The sequence below is a fragment of the Balaenoptera borealis genome (genome assembly GCF_965194805.1).
Source record: "Balaenoptera borealis genome assembly, chromosome: 1".
NCBI lineage: Eukaryota > Metazoa > Chordata > Mammalia > Artiodactyla > Balaenopteridae > Balaenoptera > Balaenoptera borealis.
The window spans coordinates 105,976,198-106,000,672 of NC_138860.1; the positions used below are offsets into that span (position 1 = coordinate 105,976,198).

A 24,475-nucleotide genomic window follows, 5' to 3' on the forward strand; every position below is an offset into this window, starting at 1 on the left:
TCTGCTGAACATAAAGATGGAAGTAGAACATATGAGAAGGGTCAAACATGGTAACGTCTGCAGAATGAGGCACAAGAATATATGGAATCTACGACAGCAGGTGATAAGAACAAAGGCTCTAACTCCACCTATGGAGAGACAAAATTACAGGAGGCCTTCTGAAAAAGAAATATTAGCCTAGTAAATATACTGAGCAAACAGGAAGTACTTAATAAACATCTGTTCAATAAATTAACTGAAAAGTTACCAAATTGAGGCCATAAAGAGTGTGATACATCTTCTTGTTTCACACCAGTCAGAATGGGCATCATCAGAAAATCTACAAACAACAAATGCTGGAGAAGGTGTGGAGAAAAGGGAACCCTCTTGCACTGTTGGTGGGAATGTAAATTGTTACAGCCACTGTGGAGAACAGTATGGAGGTTCCTTAAAAAACTAAAAATAGAATTACCATATGACCCAGCAATCCCACTACTGGGCATATACCCAGAGAAAACCATAACTCAAAAAGACACATGCACCCCAATGTTCATTGCAGCACTGTTTGCAATAGCCAGGTCATGGAAGCAACCTCAATGCCCATCGACAGACGAATGGATAAAGAAGATGTGGTATATATATACAATGGAATATTACTCAGCCATAAAAAGGAACGAAACTAGGTCATTTGTAGAGATGTGGATGAATCTAGACACTGTCATAGAGAGTGAAGTAAGTCAGAAAGAGAAAAACAAATACCATATATTAACGCATATATGTGGAACCTAGAAAAATGGTACAGATGAACCAGTTTGCAGGGCAGAAATTGAGACACAGATGTAGAGAACAAACGTATGGACACCAAGGGGGAAAAGCGGCAGGGGGTGGGTGTGGTGGTGTGATGAATTGGGTGATTGGGATTGACATGTATACACTGATGTGTATAAAATGGATGACTAATAAGAACCTGCTGTATAAAAAAATAAAATAAAATTGAAAAAAATATATTTTAAAGGGTAGAAATACAACATTCACTTGAAACATTTTTTGTACTTAAGTGACAGATAATAAACCTTCTAAAAATGAAAAAAAAAAAAAGAGAGAAACAAACGTTGACCTGTACACCGTTATTTCTGTAGAACAGAGCTTCCCAATTGGTGTAACAGAATGGAGCTTCCTGGGCAGGGGCTGGGGCAGCCAGAGTTCCCCAGCCACTTGCCGTAAGCTGTGAGCTATGATCACACAGTGCTGATCAAATACTGTCACATTTTCCCCGTGTGCCGTGACGGGAGAAACAAGAGGAAGCCTTGAGCTGTGACTCCACTCTCAAATAGGCAGGAACCAATTTGTCTCCAGGCCTACAGAAGCCAAGCCCAGCTCTAACCACTTCCATCAAGTAACCCGTGGTGAAGAAGTGTCCCAGGTTTGCCAGCATGTAAAAGCACAGGGGCAAGTCAATAATAACTTGATATTCTGGGAAATATCCTCATATTGACAAAATTATTTCATAGAAAGCATTTTTTTCTCAAAATAAAGGAATGATTTATGGAGAAAAAAAACAATGGCAGATATGAAATAGCTCAAAGAAAGAAGTCAAAGTAACTTCTTAGCGTTTGAAGTAGGTTTTATGTGAACTTTAAGCTCCAGCTGATTCCCAAAAGGGTATTTAAGGCAGCTCCTCAAAGTTGCATGGACCAAATTCTGGATGCGGTAATTAATGTAAGCCACACTGATGAGGCATCTCCAAATGCTGCCACTGAAGCTGCATTTCTTTGCATTTCTCTCCCTCTAGCCTCCCCTCAACTAGGCGCAGGGTGCTGCTCTGTGAGCTCATCTCTGCATGGCCAGCACAGGGACGTCATCAAATATGGCAAGCCTTCTGGTAAACAGTGGAAAGTCCCATTTTGCTTTGTTTAGGGGACACCCAATATAAGGAACTGAAGACACAACTTCAAATTCTCTTTGATGAATAATGACTGCTTAAGAGTAGCATCATTAGTGATCGGTGGTGTTTAGACAAGGTCTTACTTGGTAAGGATAGTTCCCCAAAAGAACAGAAATTGACTGAAGGCAGCCTCTATGTGGGTGCTACTTCAGAGTCTTACAAGCAGAATACTGTCCTATATTAGCAATTAACCACTAAGCTTTACTACTAGAGAGGATACAGTTCCTCACATACCTCCAGGTACATAACTTGATTGAATACTCAAACTCTTTCATCTTCATTGCTTTTCCTGAGGGCAAAAGGTCTGTTTCTATTTTTCAAATGTACTGATCGATGGTTAGATTTCAAAGGAGTGACTGCTCTTAGCTCTCAAGTCCTTGGAAAATACCTTAAGAAGCCTGGTGGAAAAGGTGACACTGATTCCTAGCAGAAGCTTCTGGGCCACCATCTTGCAGTTACTTTACTGGACCTTCCCAGCATAGTTCCCAGGGTTACATCTATTTGATCAGTGCAAATATGAAGAATGTACAGTTCCACATCGGCTTGGCAAAGAACCTGAGAGACCGTATTTTAGAAGATACATTTGTTTATCAATAGTTCATACAGTGGACCATTTGGAAGCCACAAGAAAATTAAGCAAGCTATCTGAGATATCTTACCCCAAGCCTTCTAAATGGAACAGAGCCTTGAAATGAATTCTTATGTGAACAGTTAGGTCACCTGAAGCTAGAAGGTGCAACCTGTGCTGCTCGTCCTAGGCTTCATGTCATTCTGAGGGGCTATGAGAGTTCACTGGCAAGCCTGTCCTTGCAGAATCTGCACTTTAGCTACGTGTGGCTACCAGGCACTTGAAATGCAGCTGGTCCAAACTGAGATGTGCCCTAGTATAAACTACACACTGGGTTTCAAAGGCTCAGTTCAAAGTTAGAAACATAAAATACCTCATTAATAATTTTTATATTGATTACATGTTGAAATAACATTTCTGGTATATTGCATTAAATATATATCATTAAAATTAATTTCATCATTTCTCTTTACTTTTTCCAAATATGGCTGCTAGAATTTTAAAATATGTATATAGATAGATACACTCTCATACACTTCTGTTGGACGGCACTGCTCTGGACCCTTCTGCAGAATGAGCAGAGCGGTTCCTGTGCTCTGCTGACCTTGTCATTAACGGCATGCGTAAGAGCACTGTTATCATAAAGACTCCCTTTTTTTTTCTTCCATAAGACTCCCTTTTAATCTCACGTACAACTGCCGCATCATTGCTTTTAGGTTTTTTCTTGAGTCATATTATATATTAAATGTGGTTTAGTCCAGAAGTGCCTTTTTAAAAAGCTTTAACTTGAGCATTGCCGTATTATCTAAGACTTACATTCTCATAATGTGCTATCAGTGATAAACTTTTACTTTGAAAACTACAAACGACGTTGGAATACTGACATTGTTGGAGCTAATGAAGCCTATGAATTTAGCTATTCCACAAGTTTACCAAATGTCCAGACTCACCGAAGCAGAGCAAACAGTGGGAGAAGTTATGACAAGGAACGAATGGTCCACAGTTTGTCGGGAAGAGGGTTCCTTTACTTATATCCATTTATTCCTTAAGCAGCGTTTATGAAATGCCTACCACCTGCCGATCACACTTCGACTTGTGATTTTCTATTTTTTGGCTTTATGATAGAATGGATATATCGTTCTCAAAGAGGAAGTTATCTGACGGAAAACTTTTCAAATGTTCACCAACTGCCTCCTCTCCCTCCTGCCATTACCTGAGTGGTGGTGCTGGTGGTGGTGGTGCTGGTGCTGGTGCTGGTGCTGGTGGTAGTGGTGGTACTGGTGGTGGTGGTTGTAGTGGTGGTACTGGTGGTGGTGGTGTTGGTTGTGGTGGTGCTGGTGGTGCTGGTGGTGGTGTTGGTTGTGGTGGTGGTACTGGTGGTGCTGGTGGTGGTGTTGGTGGTACTGGTGTTGGTGGTGGTGGTGGTGGTGCTGGTGCTGGTGGTGCTGGTGGTGGTGCTGGTGGTGCTGGTGCTGGTGCTGGTGCTGGCGGTTGTGGTGGTACTGGTGGTAGTGGTTGTAGTGGTGGTACTGGTGGTGGTGGTGTTGGTTGTGGTGGTGCTGGTGGTGCTGGTGGTGGTGGTGGTGGTGGTGTTGGTTGTGGTGGTGGTGGTGGTGGTGGTGATGGTGGTGATGGTGGTTATTTATTCAGGTTACGGTGTGACCACATTCTTACCAGATGTTTGGTTTGTTAGTTGGTTCTCAAGAATGAAATTATACTATGTTTCAGGTTTTTCAATAGCTTTTTCAACTAACTCTCAACATCACCATTAAAGTTTTTAAAAAGATAAAGGAATAAGTAAAACATCGACAAGTTTTCTCTCTTTACTGTGGCATGTCCTCCGCCTCCTCCCTCTCTAGCCTCCACTGTAATCTCTCCTTTAACTGAAATGGCTTTAGAGTTTTGCCATATATTTTTCTCCAGGTTCATAAACGTGGCACAGAGATTCAGGTTTTGGCAGCACCTGAAACTTATCTAATGTGGAGGCCCATTTTAAGAAAAGAATACAATGTTATGAACACAAAAAAGGTGCCCATGCAAGTGGGGCCCTCTAAAATTTAAGCTTCATTCACTTCACAGGAAATTACCTTTGCTCATATAACACAGATACACATATACATGTACAGGGTGGAGGGGGTCTTGTCATTGTTTGTTAAAAAGGGGGGATTATACTATAAGCACTCTTCTGTATCAACTTTTTCTAGTCAATATATGATAGAAATCATTCCAAGACAAGTGGTATAGCTCAAATCAATTTTTTCAAATGACTGCGTAACATTCCATGGTGTATCTGTACTACAGGTTATTTATTCAAACTTTCCCCTTATAAGTGTCTTTTTGTTTCTAGTTCGTTTTTTCTGGGAGGGGGAGTAGGATTTTTTTCTTTTGACACTACTAGAAATGCCACAATAACGATGCTTTTGGAGTTTAAAAAGAAGAAGAGGGCTTCCCTGGTGGCACAGTGGTTGAGAGTCTGCCTGCCAATGCAGGGGACACGGGTTCGAGCCCTGGTCCGGGAAGATCCCACATGCCGCGGAGCAACTAAGCCCGTGAGCCACAACTACTGAGCCTGCGCGTCTGGAGCCTGTGCTCCGCAACAAGAGAGGCCGCAAGAGTGAGAGGCCCGCGCACCACGATGAGGAGTGGCCCCCGCTTGCCGCAGCTGGGAAAAGCCCTCGCACAGAAACGAAGACCCAACACAGCCATTAATTAATTAATTAATTAATTAATTTAAAAAAAAAAAGAAGAAATTCTTTGGCGATTTTTAATAAATTGTACTACATGTATTAATTTGGGGAGAAGTGGCAGTTTTATGATGTTAAATCTTTCTATCCAAGAACGCAATACATATTTTCCATTTAGTCATGTCCCACCCACAAGGAATTTACAATCTAATAAGGAAAATAAGGCTTGTGTGCAAATAGCCATGATGTAAGAAAAATGGAAAGCACAAATTTTGACACATGAAATTGAGAGGGAGAGAATTCTGTAGAGAGTGAGAGCTGACCTGTGGAGGATTTTACACACACAAGTGAAGGAGGAAAATGTTAAAGGAGACGGGTATCTGGAGAAAGAAAGCTCAGCCAGAGTGCAGAGACATTCAAGAAACAGTAAATAAGCAGCTCGGTGCAGGCGGAACAGAGAGTGCACACAGGGGAGAAACAGGAGACAGGCTAGCAAGGTGGGCTGGACCTCATCCAAAGCTAACAATACGAGGACAGGGGAGTTTATCCTCATTTGAGCCAGGTAATGAGAGCGGCAGCCGGTTTGGGGCCAAGACAAGACGAGAGCTCTGTTTTAAGACCACTCAGTCAAGTGTGTGAAAGACCAAGAGGAGAAGAGCCTGGGCTCCTTGAAGAGCAGTTATAATAGTCTACCGGAGAGGACACAAGACCTGAGCCAGGGGAAGGAAGTGAGAACAGAAAGGAAGAAAGAGATGAAATACACACTGGGTCCCTAGCAACGGGAACTCAAATACTCATTAGATTTGGGCGGCGGGGGGAAGAAATGTTTCTAGTCTTGAGCCTGGGTGAACAGTAGAATGGTGATTCCATTAATACAGAGGAACAAAGCAGAAGCCCATGTTTGGGTGAAAGATGATTAATTTTTTCTCAGATGTGTTAAGTTTAACATGTAAGCAGGATATCCAAATAGACACATCCTGAACTAGAGCCCAGAATGTGAGGGCTACCCTTGTCTTGCTAAGGAGAGTGATAAATGTTATAACTCCTCAGGAGAGCCACGACAGACGAGCTCAGTTTCATGGAGTGGTCAGACTACTCAGAGTCTACAGATGTCTCATCTTTAGGAAAAGTTAACTACTTCTAGACTCCTCTACTACCCCGGAAGTGCTCTTCCTCAACATCTCCTTATAGCACAAGGTAACTTGGACAGCCTTTGCCTAAACTGCTTCACTGAACAGGCAAGATACTATTCGAAAGCTTTGTAATGGCACCATGGGGAAAAAAATGCAGCCAACTCTTAGAACTGAGTACATTCAGACGTATTTCAAAATAAAATATATGCAGTCAAAAATATTATAAGGCATAAATCCGGTTTTGTTTTAACCAAAACATAAATTTTAAAAAATAAAAGTAACAAAATTTTACTACTAAACTGTAGTTTTAAATTATTTTTTCTTACAAACTAAAGGTTCAAAGTAATTGTCAATAAAGGTGTGATGAAAGAATATAGAGAGATATGGCATTTTTCCAACGAAAATTTTGATAAGTCCTGGTTCAAAGGCAATAACCAAAGCTGAGAGGAGGAAACTGACAACTATAGAAAACTGCAGAATGCTTTTATTTAGCAGCCAATCAATTTGCAATACCTGAGTGCTAGGAAAAAAAGAACAATTTAATCAACATGAAATTATATCTTGCAAAAAGATAAAGTGTACAAACCTCATAATGTTCATATTCATCCACATCAAATGTCTCAAAGTCAAAAAATCCATGTTGTAATCCCTAAAATAAGAATGTGAATTAGTTTTTGCATGTGAAATTGATAACAACTTCTAGCCATTTCTGGAATTCCTGCTCACAAATGATCCTGCCTGATCTGAAGGAGAAAGCTTGAAACCTTTATTTGTAATGCATACCAAGCAATCATCTAACATCTAATTTTGCTTTGATATTTTCTTGCCAGTGGGACTAAACACTTAGAAAAACATGGAACTATGTCCCACAAAATATGCCTCTTAAGGTCTAATATACATTAGTTTTGTATGTAAAATTACTTATGTATATAAAATGGAACATACTAGCAAATGTAGAGTTAAAACCTATTGGGAACTATGCAATTAATTTATACCTAACTATGACAGAGTATATAATAGTGATTAAATTTTCAGTTAGAAGAAAAAACAATTATTCTTAGGTTTTATTTTCCTTTTATCATTAGTGAGATACTTAGTAAAAAGGGCATTTTAGGCCCTTATTTGTTCCTAAAACTCTACATTGAGAGAATTTGTTTTATGGTGATAGTTTCTGACAGAGTAAAAATGTACTTGACTACTCTTACAATTTAGAAGGAAGAATTGATCTGTTTAACAACACGAAGAAAAATTTCATACTCCTTTTTGTAACCAATGACTTAGAACTAAAACCTATCTGGCTTACTCAGATAAAATATTTTGAAGAGGACAGTCTTTTTTTTTTGTATGTCACGAAGCTGTACAGATTACAATAGAATACAAAACCACAGTTACTCTTGAAAGTTACATGATCAAGTCATTAAAAATAGAAGAAACTGTTAAGCCAAGTTTAGTACATCTATCTTTGAAAATACCTTAGAGACCAGTGTTTTCCAAAATGTAGAACCTGGACCACCTGCACTTAAGGTAATTTATATTTAAAATACAGACCGTTAGGCCCCATCCCAGAACTATGAAATCAGGTTCTTTGGGGGTTGGATCATCGTTTTTAAAATGCCTTCCTAGGTGATTCTTATAAATTCTGACAACACTGATTTAGACAACCTCTACAGGATAAGCAGAACAAGCTATTTAAATTATCCCACCTTTAAACAAAGATGCTTACTTCATCCATATGTACCATTTCAGAGAAAACGGTGAGAATATAATGCCCTGAAGTACCACTTTCCTTCCTCTTTTTTTCAGTGTGTTTGTGTTTGTGTATGCCTCTGTGTGTGGTTCACACATATATAACTGATGCTTATAATGACGCTAATACATCAAAATCAGAAAGATATGCTTCTTAAAAAGGGAAAAATGTGGCCATATTCTGTCTACCTTCTTAGGAGGTATGGTGCTCGTTGCCACAAAAATAGCCCAGCACACGATGCTTTATAGAAGAATGTACAGAGGGACAGTGTGTCCCAGTTGCTTAAAGACATGTTGAACAATCTATCAGACCCTCTAAAATCTCATCTTCATTTGGGTAAAATAAACCCCAGCATTTGATGAAACAAGAAATTTACAGAAGACCTTATTAATGAACAAAGTCATGCTTTTCCTTTGTAACAGGAAGGATGTCATAAATGTCTACATCAAGTTACCAGTTACCATAACAGGCAAGGATATTCCAGTGTGAACTCTTTTTCAATTTCATAAGTTTTATAAAAGAAACAGCCTGTACCAGATGGCAGGATAGGCAAAATAATAATAATAGTAACAATAAGTAAATTACTTTTTTAAATGCTACAATTTTAGGTTGTATACTGGGTGATATATCCATAAGGGTTCTTAACTGGTGTTACTGGAAGTGTGTGTTGGTGATATTATTTGCAGGGGATAGGCTAGATTATCTTGATAGTTTTTAAGTGAAAAGAGAACTAAAGTTTTACAGAGTCTAAGTTCATTTCTAGATGAAATATCAAAGTCAAAAATATACATACAGAAAACAAGTAGCATATTTTACCATAACAATTTTCTCAAATTAAAACAGGGCAAAAGCAATGTTATATTACATCAGAGAAAAGAAACTAGAACAAGACTCACTACTGATACTATATTTACAGTCCACGATGACCCTTGCCAATGGGTTCTGAAACACGTACATTCCTGACTCATAAGTCATGACTATGTGTTCTAGATGGAATGATGTACCTTGAACCTTCATTAGAATTCACAGTATAGCATGCATGACTTCTCAGCTTGTAAATCAATGTTTCTAAAACATGTTCCAAAGTTCTCAAAAATCTTTTAGATTACCTTCTCCATAATATATATAAATAACTAAATAATTATGACTCTAAACTTTAGAGTGCATCAAATCACATGGAGGGATTATACAAACACAGACAGCAGGGCACCACTCCCAGAATTTATGGTTCAATCAGTCTCGGATGAGGTCTGAGAATTTGCATCTCTGCACAAGTCCCCACCATTTGACAACCATTGATTTATGACCTACCTGGATAGGATATGAGAAAGAACTCCAGATTGATATGGAAATCTGAGTTAGAATGAGCCCTCCTAATAACTCCCTGTGGCCCTGAGAGTGACTTAACTTCTCTGGGGTTGTTTCCTGAACTGTAAAAATGAGATAATAATATCTGACCTGCTTACTACTTCATGTTCATGGGCATGTAATACTATCAGTTAGAAAAACAATGTGGAAATGCTCTCCACATTAACAGAGGAGATTTAGATAACTTCCTGTCCCTCCCACACCAAGATCTAGCTTGATAATGAAGCTGAGCAGGTGACAAAGCAACGTCACAGGCACAGCAGCAGATAGAAGTGATAACACAAATAGTTTAAGTGAGAAAGGGAGACCCCTTCCGCTTCTATAAGAAGAGTTATCCCCTGAAACACCGCCCCTATTGCCCTGTGGTCTGTGTATTACAGATCCATCATTGTTTAAGAAGTGGAAAGCCACCTTCTTATTCCCTCCCCTCTCTTCTCTCCAACAACAAACAAGGATATAGACATAATGCCTTTTTCATATTGTTAAACTACAGTGTCAACCACAGCAAGGAGATTGTTATTACCTTTCTGATTCCCTGCAAACAGTCGAGGATGGTGAGATTGTAAGTGCAATTTCCAAAGGAAGCATCCCTATGAACACAAAAAAGCTTAACATTAAAAACATGCATTTAGAACCCTCAAATAATAAAATACCAAAGTCAGTTGGAGACATGCTTATTTGGCGTCACAGCTGTCAACATGGTAAACTTATGTAACACATCAGATCCTACTAGCTTAACTCCAGAACTTCCGAAGTTGCTTTAATCCAACTAGCTGAATTAATAAGAAAGCAGATTTAGGAACCTGAGCTCTGGAATCAGGCTGCCTTCAAATTCCAACTCTGCCACGAATTGGCTGGGACCTCGAGCAAGTTATTTTACCTCTATGAGTCTTGGTTTCCTCATCTGTGAAATGAAGGTACTGATAGCAGCTACTGTTCACAGGATTGTTGTCAGATTACATTTAAAAAATATAAAGTCCTTCCTATAGTGCCTAGCACAAAGGAAACAATAAATATTATGACTATTCTTATTATTATTAACAGTGAGTATTTCATTAACTAAAACATGCATCATCATGAGAAGTATTCAGACAGAGAAACAACCATCTGTCAGGAACATGGCAAATACTAGCGTAAAAATTTAAGGGGGACAATGCATGCAGGTCAACAGAACCTGGCAGTTGTTTTCATGGATTAAATGCCATTTAAAAACCTCCATTTTGCCCCCCGCCCCACCCTCATTCCCCCACCCCCCCACAAAAAAATGCCAAGGAAAATGCTTCCAAACAATCTCCTCTCAGGATCCAGGAGAGCTTCTAATGCACCATGAAGTGTTCTGTCAAAAGGAGTGGAGACCTACTGCACCGAAAACTGAGTGCTTCATCCTTTATTTAAATTTTTAGAGCAACTTAGCAGGCCTGCTTTAGGCAACATAAAACTGAAGTATCAAGTTCAGGTCAGTTAGCAAGAACTGGCACTGGAGCTTTAACACTAACAATGTTCCAAGGTGTCCAAGGCAAGAAACTTGACCTCAAGGCTCTCAGTCGCTCTTCCCAGCCCCCACTGCTGACCCGAAGGAATAGAGCTGTCAGGCACCTGCCAATCACAAAGTCAAATGTACCACACAAAGTCGGTCCAAGGCGGGAGGGGGAGAAGGGGGCGGCCACAGAAGATGCTCCATGGGGAGAAAATGACCCTTAAAGGCTTTAACACATAACATAAAACTGAATCTTGTATCACAACCATCTAAGGTAACTTGAAACTATGGCTGCTAAGACACGAATTTAAATGCAACGTCAACATCACTGAGTTTCAGCATCCTGATAACCTAATTTAAAAAGAGTAGGTTAGCAAAGCAGCCTAACAGAAATGTTTAAGTCCTGAAACGTCAAAGTTAACCTATGTTAAGGAAGGGTTATTCTAGATATTTCATCCAGATTTCAAGAGTTCTTTTTTTAATGCCATCTGAACTCATGGGTCGGTGAAAAACAAAATAACCCCATTTCAAATATCTTGTAAAGACATAAGCCATATATTAAGAAGCAAATTTTAAGGGATTCAACCAGAGAAAGGAGTAGCTGGGGATCTAAGACAAAATACTAGTTTATATAAATAACCACACATTCCTTTGCAGGAACTTGTCTTTTTAGGACAAGGGTTCAGAATCTTTTGTGTGTCATGGACCCCTCTTCAGCATTCTGATGAAGCCTGTGAATGCCTATCCTCAGAATGTTTTTAAATGCATAAAATAAAATACATAGAAATAACAGAACACTAATGCAATTAAATGTAAAGTCATCAAAATGTAACAAAACAAATTTATAATACCATACTTTATTATTAATATTGATATGTAACAAGATCTAGTAGCAGGTCTGAATCTAAAAAGAGTAAAAGAAATGATAAGAATTGAAGGTGCTCCTTACTTCCCTCAAGTGTATCTTCCCACCTAGACGCAGCTAAACCGATCCACAAATATAAGTTATCAGAAAAGCTCCAGATCCAGTCTCTCGTACTGTCTGCAAAGCATGGTGAGATTATCATGATATCTCTTGTCCTAGCACAGCCACTGTTTTTACCAACAACTGAAAAGAGAGCTCTGGTGACTTGGTGATCAAATGTGCAGACCTGAGAGCGAGGGAGCATTAACAGGCCATCCGACAAAATTAGGATACAAAGCAGTCACAGCAGGCTAGAAAGACAGGCTGACATTTACAAATTGAAATATAATAAGGGATACGATAAAATTAAGTCACATCCGCAGGACCGGGGAAAGTTGATGACATATCTTTTCCAACACTTACTATGCTGGGTAATTTAGATGCATTAACACATTTAATCCTCATGAAGGCAACAGGTTCCCAAAACCTGCCCTCGTAACTAGGCAAGAGAGAAATGGCTTATTAGTGGCACCTGGCTCATACATAGTCAAAGGAAAGTAACCATAAAAGTGAAGGGACACAAAAACATGTTACATATTCTCTGCGGGAAAAAAAGAGAGAAAGATAAAGGTGGCAGAGTAAATCCATGTATCTACAAAAACCCCTCTAAAAAGAGAATTTTAAAAGGCTTTTTTAAATGGAATCCAACAAGGTCAGGGAGAATGAGTACAGACAACAGCAATAAAATTCTGAAAGCTGGAAGTCAGATACATGAATGATAATAAATTAGAAGACCAAGAAAACCGAATACTAAGGTGATGGGAAAACTCAGAGCATCAACCCAATTAATACCAGATAATTCGCAAAAGGCTCAGGAAGTGGCAGCACTGGGTTCTTCTGGAAGTGAGAATGAAGGAAATGACTCTAATAAGTTAGAAAGTACTTTAAGAAGCTGAAAAATTTTACTCTGTAAAAGCAATATTATCTCCTATTTTATAAATAAATCTTCCCTGTTGAGTTTCCTCAACCATCCAATGTAGTTAGAACCATCTAAAAATAAAATGGTTGGTCCTGGAAGGCAGCAAGATAACCTGCCCCACACGACGTTCAAGTTTGAATTGGCAGATGGCTTGAAAGAAATATTTTTCACCTACATTGTTACAGGAAATGGAGGTGAAGATTAGGAAAACACCAGGCTCTATTAAACTCAGAAGTCCTTTCCTACTCTGAAACTGCATCATTATTCAACACAGTGGATGATTTCTTTCCTCTCCGTATCTCTCTCTTGGATCCTTCCCAATAGCATTTAAACATTTTCAAGTCCCTACCATCTTTAAAAGAAAAAAAATATCCGAAATTTTCTTGACTTCAGCCATCACCCTCTCTTTGGCCTCCTCTTTAAAACAAGGCTTCTCTGAAAAATTATTCATCTTCCTGCCCCCACTTTCTCTTCTCTCACATCTTAACCTCCTCTGTTCTGTTTCCACCCTCATCCATGTGATGAACATTTCTCACTGAGGTCACCAATGATCTCCATATGGCTAAGCCCAGGGGACTTTTTTTAAATTGAGATAAAATTCACCATTTTAGCCTTTCTAAAGTGTACAATTCAGTGACTTTTAGTGTATTCATAATGCTGTGTATAATGTTATAAGTCATAATTCTAGTTATTACTTTAAAATGTACATCTCAGAAATAACTAAATTTCCTTGTCAATTGCATTATTATGAACTTTCATCAAATCTTTAACCGTGGTCATTTTTAAGTCTTTTGTCATTTACAGACAGTTCTGGGTGTACTCTGATGCTTTTGCAAATATGTTCCTATAAAAGGTTTTCATCTTCAAGGAATTCATGGAAAAGACTCTGACAAGTACAGGTTTCTGGTAACTGACTATACTGCTGAACTGAATGAATAAGCATTTTCAGAACTCTAATGAAAAACTGATGAATTCATAAAAGTGCTAACAAAAGATCAAGATGAAAAAAAATTAATTGCATGGCACTGAGTAAACTGATGAGGATGATTATAATTTTTGTGACTTTCTGTTTGAATAAAAAAAAAAAAATCCCACAAGGACTCAGAGGCAAAAAATATACAAATCAATTTTCACTGCAAAGTAAAGGAGCTGTTACAGTGGAGGATTACTGGACTGAATGTCAATATTATGACATAGTATGAGTGTGTTTCATGTTTGGTAATTGCAATCATTGTTGCTTTTGTTGTGGTCATCCATTTATAATGCTTGGTGTCAGTCTATTTATCTCTTGTAAAAATAAAATACAGTGTGTGTGTGTGTGTGTGTGAAAAAAAAATAATAATGCTGTGATTTTTAGTATAGTCACAATGTACACCACTAATTCGAAACCATTTTACCACCAGAAAGAAACTCTATACCCATTTGCAATAACTCCTCATTCTTTCCCCATCCCCACTCCAACCCTGGCAATCACTAATCTACTTTTTGTCTCTGGATTTGCTTATTCTAAGTTCAGGGAACATTCTGCAAGCATCATTTTATTTACTCTGTCAAGATCAAGTAATTCCCTCTGAATATTCTCTTCACTGTTCCTGGATTTTGCTTCGACCTCTCTAAACACTACTCCTTCCCAATCTCCTTTACCTCTCTAAACACTACTCCTTCCCAATCTCCTTTACCTCTCTAAACACTACTCCTTCCCAATCTCCTTTACCTCTCTAAACACTACTCCTTCCCAATCTCCTCTGCAAAGTCATCCTTCGCCTCCCAGTCTCTTCAAGATTCAATTCCAGACTCAAATTCTCCACGCTCCGTACTCTCTTCCGAGACCAGGTGCTCTCAAACTTTAGCATTCATCAGCAACAGCATCTCCAAGATGGCTTCTTAAAACACAGAATGCTGGGCCCCACACGAGTTTCTGATTCAGTAGGTATGGAACGGAGCCTGAGAATCTGCATTTCTAACAAGTTTCCAGGTGGTATCAGTGCTGCTGGTAGGAGGGATCACGTTTCGAAAATCACTGCCCTACACAATCTCATCTATGTAAGTTACCATCTATCTGCCAATGACCCTCAAATTTATCTCCCTAGCACAAAGTCCTTAAAACTCCAAGGCAGGACAGCCAACCACCTACATGACATTTCCATTTGGGTGTCTTAAGGCATCTCAAACTCATTGTGTAAGAAGAATCTCTTGAATCTGCCCCTACCTCAAAACAACAACAGTAATCTGGTCCTCCAACCCTCTGTAACTTGGTAAAGGACACAGCTTCCAAAATCACTCAAGCTACAGCCCAGAAGTCCTTCTGTCTCTCTCATTTCCCGTACCCTACTGCACTGTGCCCCACTGTGTTTCCCTCCTAAACATCTTGTGAATGCATTTACTTCTCCTCAGTTCTGCTGCCTCTCACGTAGCACCTCTCCATACACTACAAGAGCCTCCCCACATCCGCTCCTCGTCTTTCTAATCAGTTCTCTTCACGGCAGCCAGAGTGATTTCTTTAAAAGGCAAGTCTGATCCAGTCACTCTTCTGCTGTAGCCCTTCTCTGATTCCCACTGCTCTCTCGAGGGAAGGTTCAAATCCTAAAATGGATACAAGGCCTGTGGTGTCTGGCCCAGCCTATCACAACCCCCTTCCCTGAGCCCCTCAGAGGGGCACTCTGCACCTTTGCTCCTCTGGTCACATGTTCTCCAATCGCCTTGCCTAGGTCACCCTACTCACCCTTCAGATCCCGGCTCAAAGATGACTTGTCTCAGGGAAAATGCTCCAACCCCACTCTGGCTAGATCAGGTCCCCATTTTTTTCCACTGGACTTAACTACAGTTTGACATTATATCATGATGTGCTTATTTGATTCTCTGACTCTCTCTCTACAATAGTCCCTAAGAAGACAGGATCTATATGTTTTTTTACTCACCATTGTCTCTTTAGTACCTAATACAGTGCCTGGCATGAAATAGATAGTCAATAAATGTTTGTCAATAAATGTTTAAATTAAGTAAAGGAGCTTGGGAGATCATCCCAAGAAAATGTTCGATAATATACTATGGCCACTTTTGTTAACTCAAGAGCCTGACACCTCCATCCTCACTAGCAAGAAGAGCTTTCTTTGCATTAACCCCAAATCCCTTCTGTCCATTTAAGATCATTTCTTTCTGTTCTCTTTGCCAAAGAGTATTAACTGAATAAAGCTGAAAAGCAGTGACATTCAAAGTAGTTTTCTCTTCCCTTGTCAAGTGGTATTAAACACACTTTTATTTTAACCCAGACACTTCAGAGAGGCTACACAGAGCTTTCAGGATTTAAATCACTATACCAATGTGCTACAAAGTTTTATACTCCCACAGTTTTTATTGCGTTTTGGTTCCCAATTGTTTGTTTAACTCCTGGTTTGCTTTTTTACTCATTCATCCATGCATTCATTTATATTTATTGAGCCAAATAGTTACTGAGTTGAATAAGAGGACATGTATTTTTCCACCTCCCTCATAAAGGACCACTGAAATCCCACAGACATCAATTGAGGGAAAACGCTTGCACATCCTATGCTGCCTGGGGAAACTACAGCTCTAACACTTATCTACCATGACAGTTTTACCATATATTGCATTACTCTCTTAAACAGGTAAACACAAGGCTGCTCTTCATTCAGGAGATAAGGTAATACCCCAAACACCCAGGATTTCTAATCATTCATCTCTGCTGAAGAATACATCATGTGTCTCTAACCCCCAATACAGAAGACTAATGTTACAACCAACAGCTATCTAGAGACACCCAAATACAGATTTAGCTCAACCTCATGCCTGACCATCCAAATTCTATCCGTCCCGGCAATTCTATCTTTCTAAATGTGATTTCTGGCATAATAGTCAACTGAACCATAAAACTATTATGAAGTGGTTATAAAAATCACTGGCAGTCAATAAATATTTGTCGAATGAAAGACTAAATTATGAATATTTTAATAGGTGAAGCAATTGGGATTTTTTTGTTTATTTTTATTTTTACATTTATTTTGCAGAGAAGCAGTAGAAGAAAAATTAAATTTAAGAAAACTAGAATCACCATCCACAAAGAGATACAAAGAGAAAGGGCTTGATTCCCTATTGTCCTAAAGCTGTCTTTCTACAGGCTCTCAAGAGTCAACTGTTAGACATTCAAAAATTTTGAGATCCCAAATCAGCATTGGAGGGAAAATTTACACCACAGAAATCAGCAAATGCTCTTTAATTACAGAGCCGATTTACCAACACACCACTGTTTGCAACCTACAAATCTAAGAAATCACTCAGAATGAAGCAACCCTGTAAATGTTAATAATGAGCAGATGAAACCAGAGATGAAAGAACATATTTACACAAAACAATAAGAAAGCATTTCTGGTAATGAAGTTGTTTGAAATGAAGAATAAATGAAAAACAGAGTCACAGTGTTTACAATGTGGAGACTACATTAAAGAATAAAAAAGAGAGCTTCCCTGGTGGCGCAGTGGTTGAGAATCTGCCTGCCAATGCAGGGGACACGGGTTCAAGCCCTGGTCTGGGAAGATCCCACATGCCGCGGAGCAACGAGGCCCGTGAGCCGCAACTACTGAGCCTGCGCATCTGGAGCCTGTGCTCCACAACAGGAGAGGCCGCGATAGTGAGAGGCCCTCGCACCGCGATGAAGAGTGGCCCCCACTCGCCGCAACTAGAGAAAGCCCTCGCACAGAAACGAAGGCCCAACACACCCAAAAATAAATAAATAAATAAATAAATAAATTTATTAAAAACAAACAAACAAACAAAAGAACAAAATAGATGCTGTCACTGTAGGGTTTAACTAACTAAGCTTTAAAAAAAAAAAAAGAATAAAAAGAGCTATAGTAAATGGACTAAGAAATAACAGAAATGACTATGATTTACACATCTTGATTCTGTGATTCTCTGTAAATTCTCCAGATAGCAAGTAGTTACGAGGTAGGCAAATATCTGCAGAGCAATGGGTTAGAAAGGATCTCAAAGGTCATCTGAGCACCTTTCCAATCACTGAACTGAATCCCATCTACACAACCAGCACAAGATCAAGAGCTTCCTAAGGACAGGGAATGTGTCCTTTATGTTGTATGCCCAGGATCTAGTACAGTGTTGGGCACATTACTCTGTTGTAGCTGTTGAATGAATGAATGAATGAATAACCATTACAAGGAGACCATTCAACATATGCCTGAACAACTCTAAGTGGCTGGGAACTACTGACATTTCAAAGCAAAAATTATATAAAAAATCTGTAATCATAAACTGCGTACAATCACAAAAACGTAATCTAGGTCACTGCTTTCCAATGGAAATATAATGAAAGCCACAAAAGAGAGCCACATGTGTAATTTTAATTTTTTCATAACCATATTAAAATAAAAATAAATAAATATTAATTTTAATAATATATTTTGTTTAATCCAATATATCTGAAATATTTCAGCATGTAATCAACATAATTATAAATAAGATATTTCACTTTTCTTATATTAAATCTTTGAAATCTAATGTGTATTTTATAGCCTTGTAGTCTATTTCAGTTTGGACTAAACAAATTGCAAGTGCTGAATAGCACATGTAGGTAATAGCTACTGTACTAGACAATTCAGCCCTAATTTGTATGGATACTTCGGAATTAGACAATGTCCAAAAATACTTTACACAATTGTCCAAAGTACACCTGGTTTCCAGTCTCTGAACACATCCACGACATAAATGCACCAGCTCTAGGGAAAAGAGCAAGCCAATGGTTTATATTATCTAGACCTATAAGATAAAAATGCATTTGATAAGAATTAGTGGGGAGAACAAAGCTATTTCCCACTTACAAAAGAACAAAAATCAAATGGCTTCATGGGGCAGAGCCAAAAATTGAGCATGACCGGTACCTAACAAAAAAATAGGACACAGAATCTCCTGCTTTTCAGATTTAACATAAAGCTATACACTAATCATTTTGCTCATCTAAAGAAACAGATTTGTGAAAATTCATTTCTAAGTCATGGCTTAAAAGGTCATATAAATCAGCAGAATAGAATCTGTCTAGAACTAGCAATAACAGATACCAGAAAAACAGGCCAAGGGCTGTGCTCTGGGCCTTTTATCAATACCTGACTATCCCCCATTTAACCACAGTAATTTTATTTTAAAGATAAAAATAATAGTAAATTATCTTTGACTCCAATATTGAAAATAAGAGCTTCATATATGAGGCATTCAACAAAATAACTGTGTTCATTAACATAAATGATTGCAAACTTATTCCAAACCACCTTTATCAACTAAGGCTGGCTATCGGAAAAGTACTGTAAAGAGTACAAAAATTTGGCACTTACCCTTCTACAGAAAGTTTGGTACACTGGTCTGAAACCATAAAAAGAGGAAAAACAAAAAAAGTAATCTGAGCCAATTTTCACAACTCAAACCATTGAAACACTGCCATGTTCCAAAAAAAAAAAAAAAAAGAATAGATATAACTCACTTCCTTCTGCGTATTTAGTGGGTCCTAGAAACCTTGACAGTTGTTTCTATCCTCAGATCCTGAATAGTGGTGCTTATTTAACACTTTAACAAGAAAACCAGATAAAGAGTCTGCTTTTCATAGTGGTCCAAGTCATTTAATATGCCCCAGCTGTTGAAAATAGATTCCACAGTTTGGACTGGATAATCTATTTTGTTCTATTTTCAAGACTCAGGAAACTGGCCCTACCTCGCTAATCAAAACTAATGCAGAGGGCTTCGCTGGTGGCGCAGTGGTTGGGAGTCTGCCTGCCAATGCAGGGGACACGGGTTCGAGCCCTGGTCTGGGAGGATCCCACATGCCGCGGAGCAACTAGGCCCGTGAGACACAACTACTGAGCCTGCGCGTCTGGAGCCTGTGCTCCGCAACAGGAGAGGCCGCGATAGTGAGAGGCTCGGGCACCGCGATGAAGAGTGGCCCCCGCTCACCACAACTAGAGAAAGCCCTCACACAGAAACGAACACCCAACACAGCCAAAAATAAATAAATAAATTAATTAATTAATTAAAAAAAAAAACTAATGCAGATTCTTTCCCATCACATCAAGCATCAAAAGTAAAGGTTTATTAAAGATCCCTGGAGGTAGAAATGACCCCAAAGATCAACACTGAGAAGCAGAGAGTTAGCCATCATAAAGAAAAGTTGAAAATGAAAGTCTTAAGAGAGCATAAAATAAATTTTGTTTCTACATTTTTGATACTCAGGGAAAAAACATGGTAAAGAGAACTTTCCCTTTGAAGTACCAAGTTAATGCTAAATAAACTTTAACAAAAATCACAGTATCATATTTAAACTAACAAATATCTGGTTCAACATTTTATGTAAAGAGATACATTTTATAATTGCATCTAACATCTACCAGCACATGTTTACTTTGCTTTAGAAGAAAGAAGGCAGCCTAATGCCAAGTTCTAAGGGGTTGACCCCTCTGAGATTCTCTGTTGCAGAGACCTGCAAGTTCTGGCATGCCCAGGTGAGATTTCCCATTAAGACTCAGCCGCATTAACACTGACTCAGCAACCGGGATATCACTAGGGGTCATCCCCAAAACACAACAAACCCATCCCTGAACACAAACAGTATGGGTTCATTTTAATGACAAATGTCATTAAAGGATTGTTAGGGGGAGGTTTGTGGGTTCTCTGTTAAGGAAGGTTTTCTGGCATCGTCTGCTTTAAGAGAAAATTCATTATTCCTGTTCATATTAGATAAAATATCATAATTTGACAAGCCATCTATTTCTAAAACTCAGGAAACCACACAAAAACATTTCCACAAATGGCAGCTTATTATTCTAATCCCAAGAGATCAATTCTGTTCCACACAGGTGTGGATCAGGAAATGTATCCTAGAGTTTCAGAAAGCTAGTTCTGCTGGATGTTAATAGAAGTGGGAGGGGGATGGGGAGGGATTTCAGGATGAAGTACTTGGGAAAATTCTGAGTAAAACAGGTTACTTTATTACTCAGAACCATTCAGAATCCTTAAAATGGGAATGTGCTCTGTAAAATCTCCAAGATGGAGAGTTCTAAACTTATTTGACTGTTGAATTTTTTATTTATTTTTTGCCAGGGTAAACCTTATAGAGCAGTAGTGCACAACCTTGGCAGCATATAGGAATCATGTAGGTAGTTTTTAAAAATCCCAACACCCAGACTTCACCCCAAGCCGATTATATCAGAATTTCTGGGAGTAGAACCTGGCATCAATATTTTTTAAAGCTTCCCAGACTTTTTTTGGCTGCGTAGGGTCTTCGTTGCTGTGCTCAGACTTTCTCTAGTTGCGGCGAGCGGGGGCTACTCTTCGTTGCGGTGCGTGGGCTTCTCATTGCGGTGGCTTCTCTTGTTGCAGAGCACAGGTTCTAAGCACGCGGGCTTCAGTAGCTGTGGCACATGGGCTCAGTAGTTGTGGCTAGCGGGCTCTAGAGCACCAGCTCAGTAGTTGTGGCTCACGGGCTTAGTTGCTCCACGGCATGTGGGATCTTCCCAGACCAGGGATTGAACCTGTGTCCCCTGCATTAGCAGGCAGATTCTTAACCACTACACCACCAGGCAAGTCCCCTTCCCAGACTTTTTAAAACCAAGTATGAGAACCAATGTAACTTTGGGAAACACTGACCTATAAGCCTCTTCTCCAAGCTAAAATAAAATAGCCACACAAAAATATGTTCCTGGACCTATCCAGGAAGAGACCCACCAAAAAAAATAAAAAACACTCAACTAAAAACTGGTGATGATAGGATATCCAACATTCAACCAGCTTTATTCCACTGGATATCAGCACAGCACCCTTCCTCAACCTCACCTCTGCACCTAGTCATTATTTTTTAAGTCACACTTTCTATATTTGTCTTCAAAACTGGGCCCCTAGATGTTATTTATTGTCTGTATAGTTGTATTCCCCATTTAATTTTATATGTCATAGAAAAATTGGGTTTTAGCAGATTTATGAATCATTAATACCAAAAAAGTTACCAAGCTAATACATATGGACCAATAAAAAAAGTAAGCGCAAAGTGAATTTAAAAGCACAAAAAAGATCTAAAAGCAGAGTTGTGCAATTTAGATGGGTTACCTTTTCAGTGTTCTGTGAGATTTAGAAAGTTTTCACAAACACTGTTTTATGAACACCCAAAAATGCAGATTTAAAAACCACTGCCATTGACTGCCAAGAAAATAATCTAAGAATTCCAATAAGGGTTGGTGGTCTTGTGGGACTTTAGACAGGCTGCAATTAATATGACTTTGTAGAATGACTGGTCAACAGTATAGACTATCAATTTGGTAGTACACTAACTGACAGGAAGAGAACCTAAAAAGATTCATACTGGGCTTGCCAATTCAAACTCTGGCCCCAGAATTGAAAAGCCCCTTGTTCCCTTGAAGGCCAACTGCCAAGCAAGCCTACAGTGAAGATGGATGGACTTAAATAATTAAAATAGGTGAAAAATACCCTCTTTCCCTAGTTTTGAGATAAAGTCACTGTTGATAAACGCATTGGCTATCCTTAGTACAAGTGAAAAGTACAGTTTTCGACAGAACTACATTACCATTAAATGGAACGCCCTAAAACTGACTTGCAGACAGTAACATCACAACAAATACTCCTTGAGTGTCACACCAAGCCAGAAATTCAAATGCCTCCAAAGTCTACTATACTTCATGTAATCAATAATAGGCAGTAGGGGGGCTTCCCTGGTGGCGCAGTGGTTGAGAATCTGCCTGTCAATGCAGGGGACACGGGTTCGAGCCCTGGCCTGGGAAGATCCCACATGCCGCGGAGCAACTAGGCCCGTGAGCCACAATTACTGAGCCTGAGCGTCTGGAGCTTGTGCTCCGCAACAAGAGAGGCCGCGATAGTGAGAGGCCCATGCACCGCGATGAAGAGTGGCCCCAGCTCGCCGCAACTAGAGAAAGCCCCCGCACAGAAACAAAGACCCAACACAGCCTAAATAAATAAATAAATAAATAGCGTTCCCTTTAAAAAAAAAAAAAGAATAGGCAGTAGGGACGTCTCTGGTGGTGCAGTGGTTAAGAATCCGCCTGCCAATGCAGGGGACACGGGTTCAAGCCCTGGTCCAGGAAGATCCCACATGTCACGGAGCAACTAAGCCCGTGCACCACAACTACTGAGCCTGCGCTCTAGAGCCTGTGAGCCACCACTACTGAAGCCTGTGCACCTAGAGCCCGTGCTCCGCAACGAGAGAAGCCACCACAATGAGAGGCCAGCTCACTGCAATGAAGCCTAGCCCCAACTCGCCACAACTAGAGAAAGCCCGCGCCCAGCAGCGAAGACCCAACGCAGCCAAAAATAAATTAATTAAAAACAAAATAAAATGGGAAAAAATCTTTAAAAAAAAAAATAGGCAGTAAATGGGGGTGAGGGGGAGGAATTGAGTGAAGGTGGTCAAAAGGTACAAACCTCCAGTTATAAGGTAAATAAGTACTGGGGATGTAATGTGCAACATGATGACTATAGTTAACACTGCTCTATGGGGTATTTGAATGTTGCTAAGGGAGTAGATCCTAAATGTTCTCCTCATAAGAAAAAAAATTGTAACCATATGAGGTGATAAGTGTTAACTAAACTTATTGTGGTAATCATTTCACAATATATGAATGTCAAGTTATTGTGCTGTACACCTTACATTTATAGTGTTGTATATCAATTACATCTCAATAAAACTGAAAGAAAAAAAAGAATAAGCAGTAAATCTACCCAAATCTTTTTTTTTTTAATTTGCTTCATCTTTAGTGAATTTTTAACTAGGTTAATAGAAAACTATTAATTTAAAATATTTAAGATAAATCCAAATAGAAAAACTCAGTTAGACAGTACTTGTGGTTATAGTAATACACTGCAAACATCATATTATATAGTATCCTACCTAACCTACCATTATAAAAAACAACCTATGCCACACAAATGAAAACGTACAGCACGTAAAGCCAGTACCTGGATTGTTATTCTCCATTTTCATCTTAATGTGAAAGGCATTCATGATGCCTACCCTTAATAGCTCCTCCAATCTCCAGTTCCAGTGTTAAATCTCCTTCCTCCTGGAGCAGGTACCTAGTTGTCCTAATAATCTTTAAATCCGTAAGTCTAACATAGTGACTGGCACAGAAAAAGCAATAAATTAATTAACTTATGTATTCCCTGGCACACAAATAAGGAAAGAGCCCAATCCCAGCCCTTGAGAGAAGAGTCAGCCATATTTGGTGGAAAGTCAGCCATGCAAACAAATAATTACAATATAAGACATTTGTTTTAATGGTGTATGTAGCAAATGTAATGGGGCATGAACAAAATGTAATAGGAAATTATAGGCACAGGACATGCCAACCCTCTCTAGAAAAATGAGCAAAGGTGCTACGGAAGAGACTGCTCCAATAAATGTTAGTTAAATCAATAAATCTTGAAGAACAGCATTATTTAAATTAAAACCTTAAAACACTTTTATTAGAAAGACTAAAACTCTATAGCACAAATGGTAACATAGGCATTTCAGTAAAGAGGGCATGTAAAGACACCAACCACATGTCAACAAGCCTTCAAAACTGTCCTCATTTTTCTTAATTTTTAGACAATAAAACAATCACATTTAAATAGAAGTTCCTTTGAGGCTTCCTGTTTTATAAATAAAAGTAT

General features: G+C 39.1%; 1 protein-coding gene and 1 long non-coding RNA gene across 10 annotated transcripts in view; one reads left to right on the forward strand and one right to left on the reverse strand.

Annotated features, from left to right (window-relative positions):
* CDC14A (cell division cycle 14A) overlaps positions 1-24,475 on the reverse strand; it is a 176,290-nt gene that overhangs the window by 87,449 nt on the left and 64,366 nt on the right. For all 9 annotated transcript variants that reach the window (XM_082384469.1, XM_082384467.1, XM_082384466.1 and 6 more), the window contains 2 exons: positions 9,948-10,014; positions 6,896-6,958 (listed from right to left, as the gene is read on the reverse strand). In XM_082384469.1, the coding sequence (XP_082240595.1) occupies positions 6,896-6,958; positions 9,948-10,014 (130 nt within the window). The remainder of the gene's footprint in view (positions 1-6,895; positions 6,959-9,947; positions 10,015-24,475) is intronic.
* The window catches only part of LOC309626461, a 200,530-nt gene continuing 198,911 nt past the window's right edge, over positions 22,857-24,475 (forward strand). The window contains exon 1 of the long non-coding RNA XR_014243204.1: positions 22,857-23,301. This is a non-coding gene — a long non-coding RNA (uncharacterized lncRNA). The remainder of the gene's footprint in view (positions 23,302-24,475) is intronic.